At 34.1% G+C, this 11,242-nt stretch overlaps 1 protein-coding gene across 1 annotated transcript; it reads right to left on the bottom strand.

Moving 5' to 3' along the window:
* Window positions 1–311: 311 nt before the first annotated feature.
* Window positions 312–2,375, bottom strand: LOC139900997 (uncharacterized). The gene is made up of 3 exons (XM_071883738.1): window positions 2,258–2,375; window positions 1,367–2,116; window positions 312–1,252 (listed from the first exon to the last, which is right to left on the bottom strand). The coding sequence occupies exons 1-3, from the start codon at window positions 2,373–2,375 to the stop codon at window positions 312–314; spliced, it is 1,809 nt and encodes a 602-aa protein (XP_071739839.1).
* Between the last annotated feature and the right edge of the window lie 8,867 nt (window positions 2,376–11,242).

The following is an 11,242-nucleotide window of genomic DNA, read 5'->3' as shown; positions in this document are numbered from 1 at the left end:
GGCTTTATCATTACTTAGCAAAATAATGCCATATATTTTAGAATTTCCACGAATACTTAGTTGAATTTTGCATAAGAATTTTATTCAGTGTTGTGAGACTTAAACGTTTGCATTCTTCAAAATTATCACTGCGCGTGACCACACGCAGTGTTTTCTACTTTGTATAGAAACAAACGCTAAAACACAAATTCATTTCTTTTTATCCGCACTTTTCAAAGAATGACAATCAATAATAAAAACAATGTAACACATCACTAAAACGTGATTAAGCAATCAGGTACTTAAAATGTTTTTTACTGCAAACATTTATGCTATTCAGCGAGCATAGCAAGCCCTTCAATACCGATGCTTTCCCGAGCAGTAATCATCGCGCATATTGGTTCAATTACCACCGATGTTATCGTACCAATGCCTCTGTAAGTAGAAAACTTCACCATTCCATGCAACGTAGATGATATTGCGTCAAACATGTGAAAAGAAGTGCGCCCAAGAATCATGTTAAACCTAGACTGATTACGCATCACATAAAGGTTTAACAAGGCTTGCCACTTTAGCAGTTCATCGAGATCATCTACCAATTCAACTTGCAATTCCAACTGACCAATAGGGCAAGTTGATTCCCCTGACAAACCAGCTAACAAAACCGCAATAGGTTTTAGCAAAGCCTTAACATGTGCAGGCAATTTGTTGAAGCACTGTTCATACATGACATCCACACTACTACCAGCATCAACATGCACCTTCATTATTATACAACTATTCGCAATGCGGCATGAAACCACCACTGGTTTATCAAGGTCCGCGCTCAAGTTTATAGGAGGGAAAGTAATAGAGACGCATTGCCAATTCGCGAATTGCTCAAATACTTGAAATACTGACATTTCACTTTGAACTTTCACTACATTAATAACCTGTATTTCACGCAAAATATCTTTCTTGCTTACCATTTTAATCCCTAAATCTTTCACTACGGGAGCTTTTCGATCTGCTTGAACTATCACGCCAGCATTTGGCACTTGTGGAGCATTAGACTCTGCAGGCAAGATCATCGCGTTTGCGGTACTCGCAGCTCCTTGAGCTAATAAATGATCCATTTTACCTTGCTCAAATTCTTCCGAAATTAATTCTGCTAAATCCCGACAGTGGTTAGTATCATGACCATAGTCATCATGAAAAATACAAAACTTGGACTTATCACGCCTGCTATTCTCCACTAAAGGCAGAGTATCAGGAAAATACCTCGCCACTCTTTCTTATAAAAGAATTTCCTTAGGCATTTTTTTTAACATTTGGATAATGTTGAAAGATTCATTATTCCATTTCCGCGAAGAATAACGATCGCGCCAGTTATATCCATGATTATCACCTTGACCTTGATGTCTGTCATTATGCGGGTAACTACCACCTCCATTTTGCCTTGGATATGCCGAACCGCGAAAGTTATCATTGTTTCCATCACGGAAAGAATCATTATCATCCCGCCAACTTTTATCCTTACCCCATCCACATATGAGGGTTATAGCACTATCCTCGCTACCTCTAATGTAATCATACGTATCCTGCTGCACCTTAGCGAAAGTTGGTGGAACATCTCTTCTCAAACGCCACACAAGCATTGGATGTCTTTGCGGATTGATGGCATGCAAAAATCCAGAAATTTTTTGTTCCTCATTCAAACTTGGTATCTTTTGGCATTCATAGATATATCGCGTAAGTAACGCATTTAAAGTTTCTCTATTGCCCTGTTTGATATCATGGCACTCGATATGCGTCTTCTTTTGCGGTAAAAGATTTTGAAAATGCAATAAGAATTTATCGCGAAGATCGATAAAACCGATAATACTGCGGGCTTGCAAGCTATGGAACCACTCCCTTGCTGACCTTTGCAGAACCATGGGAAATACTCGGCATGCGACCGGTTCATCCCAATTATAGGTGCTTACAACTCCCTCAAACTGTTGCAAGAAATCTAAAGGGTTCGTTAAGCCAGAATAAACTCCCAACGTTGCTGGCACAATGGGCAGTGTAACAATCGGATAATCAGAGATATGCTGGACAAACTTGTCTGCAGAAGTAGTGATCTCAGTCGCCTTTTTTGTGCGGGTATCAGTATTCTCTGCACAAAATTTAGTTATCATATCTTGCAAAAAATTCGGTTGTTAAAACTTATGCTGCATTGATTTAGGCACAATGCTTTTAAAAGCATCCGTTAAGAAATTTTGAGCATTTTCTCTGCGCATAGCATCCAAAGATTCACCCGCATCCCCATGGAGGGGAAAAGGTGTTGGTGGTCGCCTACGCTTAACATGTGGAATTTTCACAACTTCTTCTGCACTATCTGAATCATCAGAATATTCGCTTTCTTCTCTTGGCATTTTTGCAATCTTGGAATTATAAACAGAGTTTAAAACAACGCGTTCCTCTGCATCATCACTATCGCTATCGCGATGTTCAACAACTAAGCTGAAAGGATCCGAAACTAATCATCCGGACATCGTCCATATAGATTAAAAACGAATTACAATAGTTGATAACATCGCGAGGTACTTGACCTCTATATGATACATTTTACAAACGTTGCATTTATTCTTAAAAGGCAATCTATCTTTACATAAAAAATTAATAAACTCGTCAAACATTTCTTGATATCCAAATGACCTAAACTGTCATTTACTTAATAAATGTCTTTAATGATCTTCAATGACTCGAATGCAACGTCCTTGTATCATAGCTTAAATGGTCCCAACTAGTATCCTTAATATGAGCTAACGCACAGCGGAAGACTTAATTCGTACCTGAGAATAACATGCTTTAAAACGTCAACATAAAGTTGGTGAGATATATAGGTTTGATGCTAGCAGCGTTATAACAATGGACCACAAGATTTCGTATATAATCATTTCAATAAAAATATTCTAAGTGGTTGAGCACTTGGTAACCATACTTAACATTTAATCACGTCGCATATTCCCTTTAATATGAAATCTTACTACACCGTACCAAGGTGTAGTCGCAAAACGAAGTACTGTGCAACCGTTGAATACTGGTCGTCCAGTCCGGTTGGGGTTGTCAGGCCCGATAGATCTATCAACAGGATTCGCGTTTACAATACCGCTGTAAATATTAGTTACCAAGCTACAGGGAAGTATGCCAGTGGTACAACTCAACGTAGAATATATTTTTCAGTTACTTGTGTCCATAACGTAAATCATTTATAAAACAGCGCATGTATTCTCATCCCAAAAATATTTAAAGTTCAAAAAGGGACTATATACTCACTGTTGTCTCGAAGATATATATATTTTTGACTTGGTCTTCCGGTTGATATCACGAACCTATCCATATATAATATATCAATATATTTTCATTTTAAACAAACATCTCGTATATATATTTATAATACTTTTAATACTTTGAATAATTCCTTAGTCCGTAGTTAGCGTTTCGATGTTAGTAATTCAATTTTAATGGTTCATTTTTAGATGTTTAATATACCCGCAATAAATAAACCCCCAACGAAATAAATAAAACTCCCATAAAACCCCATCGTATATGTGTTGGTCGAGATTAATCTTGACCCATGGTACCGGTGTTGTCAAATGACGTGTTGCGTACATAAAGTACCGGTGTTGTCAAATGACGTGTTGCGTACAATCATGGGATCTTATGATTAATCTTCTCGTGTTGTTTACGGGTGATCCTGAACCATATGAAATTGAATTATGAGTACATATATATAAAATATCATGTTATCTTAGAAATATGTGATTTATATCTTTTTTTCCAATTGATCCCGTAGTTGAAATGATCTAGGATAACCAATTTTGTTTCGGTCATAGTTTCTTCGTTACAAGTCCGTTTTCGTTGATTCAAATTGCCATCTTCTTGGATCGAGTTCTTCTTTAAGACTATGAACTGTAAATACCTTGGTTTGTATTCAAAATCATACGGCATAAGTGAAACATTAGTGAAACATATGAAGTTAAACATTTTGTTACAAAAAAAAAAATCATTTAATGACCATTTTTCTAAAAATACTTATACTTTGAAAAACCAAGTTTTACTTTATTAAATTAGCATATATTTAAGTTATATTACAGGTCTTGAAGTATTTTAAAAGTTAAGTTAGAAGGATCTATTTAGTTTGCAAACAAGTTTGAAAACATTCAAACTATGTTCTTGTTGTTAAACTTTTGTACCACAAAATAAGATAGCTATATATATATGAATCGAACAAGGTTATGAACATAGATTCTACCTCAAGTTCCTTGGATAAGTTTGCTGTAAAAGAGGAGTAAGAAGCTAGAATCAAAAGGGTGATAGAAGTGGATGAAAGATTGGAAGTAAGTTGGTGTTCTTGGAAGGTTTTCTTGAAGTGTTTTTGTATGGTTTTCTTATGGTGTTTATGTAAGGTTTTTGAAGCTAGATCTTCTTAGAACTTTACTGAATTGTTGAAGGTGTTTAAGGGTTATAAGTGTGTGTGTTTTAGCTAGGAGATTGAAGTAGTAAATGAATCAAAATGATGATACATATATACTCCTAAAAATGTGATCTTTAAGGATAACATGACAAAATTTTAGTTTGTAATCTTATGTATTTGTCAAACAATAATACAAAAGCAATTACCTTATACCTAGGGTAGTAACAAGGGCTGGTTAGGTGGTGATTTGATGTGTATATACCAATAGTAAATACGTATAGAAGCTAGGTATGATACGAGTACAAATACTCTAGATATACGTATAGAAATTTTGTGAAAAATGGAATGAGGATTCAAATATAGCTATCTTTTGTGAATACACTTATATGATTTTATGTATTTAAGTCTTAAAAGTGAGTAAATACATTACTTATACGATATATGTATAAACATTATAAGTCTTAAGTATTTATGTCAAATAACGTTACGTATAGTTATCGTTTTGAAAACTTAAGTTAGTAGTTTCAAAATATACTTATAACTTATAGTTTTTGATACAAAATAAGATATTAAAACATTCATTAATCATGTTAAATATGTATATATACATATATATATGCAAACGTATAATTATCATATATTGTATAGTTCGTGATATCGTCGGTCAAACTAGACGGTCAAACGTTGTGTAAAACTCTTTTCGGAAATATAAATCTCGACAATTTGGATTACTTATCATGTTGGTAAGTTTTAATTTATGTAAATATTAATCTTATAAGTATAGAACGATCGAAAAAAAATGCGGGTCAACTTTAGGGTTTTTGCTTATCGTGTCGGAACCATATAGAGATTAGAGTTTAAATTTGGTCGGAAATTTCCGGGTCGTTACAGTACCCATCCGTTAAAGAAATTTCGTCCTCGAAATTTGGTAGAGGTTGTCATAAATAACCATAGGAATGTTTTCATGACGAATATGAGGTAATAATGAAATTTTATCATTATTGAAAGATTTAGATAAAACGATTTGGTTATGTGAGACGCACGAGCGAAGCTATCACAAAAAAAAAAATGAAATGAGTAAATATGGAATCGTTTTTAATCGATGACGTGGTTTAGAATTGATTTCCGGGATTTAAGGGATTTAGGAAAAATCTTACGTAATAAGATTTGGTTATTCGGCGATCAGAATCTTCTTTGATTTAATGCGGTAATCTGTTTCGATTTCTCTGTCGGATATTTCACTATAAATCCACCCCTTCGTTTCCTTATTTTTCACAACTCGCATCTTCTACTCTTTCTCCTTAATTCCTACTTTAAGGTATCCTTTGAAATGCTTCATCCCGTTCTGATTTTTGTTATACTTCTAACTTTTATATCTTTCATTCTTCTCTTCCATCTACCGCCAGAAGAATCTATTCACTTTTATGATTTTCTTGGAATTATAATGTTTCTAATTCTCCCGTGTCTTTACGTCGCCATACGTATTGATATACATGGTTTGTAGTTTCTGGGTGGTTGTTGGGTTTGATATCTTTCCTTATACTTCGATGCTCCTGCTTCTGTTTTCCATAATCATTGTCATCCATAGTTAATATTCTCTCCTATTTGCTGTGATTTATACCCCAATTTCTATTTTGGGACTTTGTCCCTTCGTTTCTTCTTCCCGTCCTTGAGTCAAGCGATCAATAGTTCGGAATTCGTAGGTATAAAATTTGGAATGAACCTAGCTATTGGTTTTAGAATAAAATTGTAATGGCACGATCTTGATTCGTTAAATTACTCGAATATTCCGGAAAAATAGAACTATCAAGGTGATACGTTCTAATATGTTTGGAGACTTGATAGAATGTAAGAGCCGTGTAACATGGCACATGATGACGGTACTGTGAATCATCACATTCCATTAGAAACTTATCATGACTTACTGTAATATAATGAAGTTGATCAAGTTTCATTATATTATACTAATTCATGTATCAGTTCCCAACACTACTTCAAAACATTCCTATTTTAAACTTGAAGGTTTTAGAACTTAGAAACTAACACAGTTTCTTTTATATTGTAACGCAGATATTACGGAGAAATACATGATTTTGGATAAGAACAGTTGTGAGAATATCTCCAGAAATATGGAGGATATGTATAACAAAAGATATGAAGATATCTTATAATATCTAAGATAAGATGATGATGAAGAATATCATCGGGAAAGGTTTAGGATAAGGGGTAGGTTTTTTTTTTTTTACTAATGGTTTCAGCAAGCACTGAATCGTTTGAATCCTTTGAAAGCAGATTCAGTTCTTGTGATTTATCTACATCCTCCTTCATACTTTGCTCAATCCGTTTTCCAGTTCCAACTCTCCTCTTTTTCTAAGCTTTACCAATACAATGTACTTCATCATTAAACTTTTGACTGTTAAAGTCGTTTACAGTTTTTTTTTTTTTTTTTTTTTTTTTTTTTCTGCTTCTTCAGCATTTCAAGAACTACTTCATAGTCCAGGATGTTTTTCAGAACTTCACATTCGAAAAATGTAATTCTTAGGGATAGTCGTTCTCGGTATAACTGGGAGAATTTCTACGAGATTTTCAAAATACTGATTGCGGGTTTCGCCAAAGAGATAACGAGTTGCTGGTACGTCTGCTGATGATGTTGTGAAAAAGGTTCTCCGGTAACAACGTCGAAAGGACAAAGTATAAATATCGAGATTATAATAGGAGTAGTCTCACTGAGAAGTCGAAGTGGAGCTGTGACAAAATTAGCTTCTTGAAAAGGAATCGTATGATTGTTTTTGATAATGAATGATAAGGAATTTGACGCGGATACGTTTTAACTATAACTTCGGTTTCGAAAATTTTTCAGGTGCATCACTGTATGCATAAATCTTTCTTCCGTAAACGAGGTGCGGCTGGTTCAACTTCTCGATCGAGGTGTTTTCAAGAATCATGAAAAGATTTGAATGAGGATTATAATTGTCGAAGTACAAATGAGGTTTAGGATGAAATCAAGTGGCAAAATTGAAGAATTGTTTAGTTTCATATGTTATAATCAACATTTTATTTCATTTTAATTGTCCAATGTTTCTTCTTTATGCCACTTGTTGGATTTGGATAGGTAAAAAAAAATTCAAATATGAAATTTAAATGGAAATGGTTATTCTGGGGTGAACGGATACGTATATCGATGGTTGTAAGTAAAATAACAAATGACCGTTGAATCAGATTCAAGAATGTACAATATAACTTATTAATGTGAATTCTAAATATTCCTCGGGTACTACCCACCCGTTAAAATATTTTCATCATTATTAGTTTGTACGAAGGAATTTTTAATTACTATCTTTATGAAAATATACTTGCATATATATTTTCTTCAGAGATAATCATAGATTTAATGAGTCAATAAGATAATAAACTCATTTGATTTATCGTTAATTCTAGATTACATAATCTCTAAGACTTTAGAAATTACATAATCGTCATACGATACGTAAAGCGAAGATAATCGATGTAGAACGATATATAGAACGAAGATCATACTCGAAGTACAGATATTGAGTCGTGTGATGTTGATATTCGAGATACAGATTGTGATGTTGAGATTTTGGGGGTGACAAGAGTACTGTCGGCGTTGATGATGGTGGTATAGATTATGCTGCTGGTGCTGCTGCTGGTGTTTGTAACCTTCGCACCGTATTTTCTAAAGCCACTACCCGAGCGCGAAGCTCGTTGACTTCTTCTATTATACCGGGATGATTGACGGTTGGAACGAGCGAATGAACAAGATTCGAAATATGGGATAGTATGTAATCATGACGAGATACTCTAGAAATGAGCGAGAAAATGGTGTTTCGAATAGGTTCACCGGTAAGTGCTTCAGGTTCATCGTTAAGAGGACAATTTGGTGGATGGAATGGATCACCTTCTTCTTGCCTCCAGAGATTTAGTATATTACGAACCCATCCCCAATTCATCCAAAATAGATGATGGGAAATTGGTTGATCCATTCCGGTGACGCTGTTCTCGGAGCTCGAATGGAAATCCATGTCGGCGTAGCTATCGAAGTCGGAGGAATTCGAACTGGATGAAGAATTCATCTTGTATAGTTGGAGAAATGAATTTTTTTGGTTTGGAATAGATTATAGGAGTTGGGTTTGGTACTCTTCAATACATAATTTTCATATGTATATATAATACCGAAATCCCGTGAATTACGAAGAATCTTTGAAATTCGTCGGGCAATGTTTATAGTAATAAATACGCTAGGATATGAGTTTTGTCTATACACTATCGATGCACTAGATGCAGTAAGACGTGTCTAGACTAAAGAATGATAAGCAGGCAACTCCCTAAGGATGATAAGCAGATGGTTTCCGACTAGAAATGATAAGCAAAACTTTTTAGCAGGTAGATACGGTCAAAGTCCAGACTCACTAATGTATCCTAACAACTACCAGTTAGACACACTAATGCAAGGCCTGGTTCGCTAAGACCAACGCTCTGATACCAACTGAAAGGATCCGAAACTAATCATCCGGACATCGTCCATATAGATTAAAAACGAATTACAATAGTTGATAACATCGCGAGGTACTTGACCTCTATATGATACATTTTACAAACGTTGCATTTATTCTTAAAAGGCAATCTATCTTTACATAAAAAATTAATAAACTCGTCAAACATTTCTTGATATCCAAATGACCTAAACTGTCATTTACTTAATAAATGTCTTTAATGATCTTCAATGACTCGAATGCAACGTCCTTGTATCATAGCTTAAATGGTCCCAACTAGTATCCTTAATATGAGCTAACGCACAGCGGAAGACTTAATTCGTACCTGAGAATAACATGCTTTAAAACGTCAACATAAAGTTGGTGAGATATATAGGTTTGATGCTAGCAGCGTTATAACAATGGACCACAAGATTTCGTATATAATCATTTCAATAAAAATATTCTAAGTGGTTGAGCACTTGGTAACCATACTTAACATTTAATCACGTCGCATATTCCCTTTAATATGAAATCTTACTACACCGTACCAAGGTGTAGTCGCAAAACGAAGTACTGTGCAACCGTTGAATACTGGTCGTCCAGTCCGGTTGGGGTTGTCAGGCCCGATAGATCTATCAACAGGATTCGCGTTTACAATACCGCTGTAAATATTAGTTACCAAGCTACAGGGAAGTATGCCAGTGGTACAACTCAACGTAGAATATATTTTTCAGTTACTTGTGTCCATAACGTAAATCATTTATAAAACAGCGCATGTATTCTCATCCCAAAAATATTTAAAGTTCAAAAAGGGACTATATACTCACTGTTGTCTCGAAGATATATATATTTTTGACTTGGTCTTCCGGTTGATATCACGAACCTATCCATATATAATATATCAATATATTTTCATTTTAAACAAACATCTCGTATATATATTTATAATACTTTTAATACTTTGAATAATTCCTTAGTCCGTAGTTAGCGTTTCGATGTTAGTAATTCAATTTTAATGGTTCATTTTTAGATGTTTAATATACCCGCAATAAATAAACCCCCAACGAAATAAATAAAACTCCCATAAAACCCCATCGTATATGTGTTGGTCGAGATTAATCTTGACCCATGGTACCGGTGTTGTCAAATGACGTGTTGCGTACATAAAGTACCGGTGTTGTCAAATGACGTGTTGCGTACAATCATGGGATCTTATGATTAATCTTCTCGTGTTGTTTACGGGTGATCCTGAACCATATGAAATTGAATTATGAGTACATATATATAAAATATCATGTTATCTTAGAAATATGTGATTTATATCTTTTTTTCCAATTGATCCCGTAGTTGAAATGATCTAGGATAACCAATTTTGTTTCGGTCATAGTTTCTTCGTTACAAGTCCGTTTTCGTTGATTCAAATTGCCATCTTCTTGGATCGAGTTCTTCTTTAAGACTATGAACTGTAAATACCTTGGTTTGTATTCAAAATCATACGGAATAAGTGAAACATTAGTGAAACATATGAAGTTAAACATTTTGTTACAAAAAAAAAATCATTTAATGACCATTTTTCTAAAAATACTTATACTTTGAAAAACCAAGTTTTACTTTATTAAATTAGCATATATTTAAGTTATATTACAGGTCTTGAAGTATTTTAAAAGTTAAGTTAGAAGGATCTATTTAGTTTGCAAACAAGTTTGAAAACATTCAAACTATGTTCTTGTTGTTAAACTTTTGTACCACAAAATAAGATAGCTATATATATATGAATCGAACAAGGTTATGAACATAGATTCTACCTCAAGTTCCTTGGATAAGTTTGCTGTAAAAGAGGAGTAAGAAGCTAGAATCAAAAGGGTGATAGAAGTGGATGAAAGATTGGAAGTAAGTTGGTGTTCTTGGAAGGTTTTCTTGAAGTGTTTTTGTATGGTTTTCTTATGGTGTTTATGTAAGGTTTTTGAAGCTAGATCTTCTTAGAACTTTACTGAATTGTTGAAGGTGTTTAAGGGTTATAAGTGTGTGTGTTTTAGCTAGGAGATTGAAGTAGTAAATGAATCAAAATGATGATACATATATACTCCTAAAAATGTGATCTTTAAGGATAACATGACAAAATTTTAGTTTGTAATCTTATGTATTTGTCAAACAATAATACAAAAGCAATTACCTTATACCTAGGGTAGTAACAAGGGCTGGTTAGGTGGTGATTTGATGTGTATATACCAATAGTAAATACGTATAGAAGCTAGGTATGATACGAGTACAAATACTCTAGATATACGTATAGAAATTTTGTGAAAAATGGAATGAGGATTCAAAT

Source organism: Rutidosis leptorrhynchoides, chromosome 3 (genome assembly GCF_046630445.1).
Source record: "Rutidosis leptorrhynchoides isolate AG116_Rl617_1_P2 chromosome 3, CSIRO_AGI_Rlap_v1, whole genome shotgun sequence".
Taxonomy (NCBI): domain Eukaryota; kingdom Viridiplantae; phylum Streptophyta; class Magnoliopsida; order Asterales; family Asteraceae; genus Rutidosis; species Rutidosis leptorrhynchoides.
Note: the sequence above shows the minus strand (reverse complement) of the source record. Positions and strands in the feature narration are given on the sequence as shown.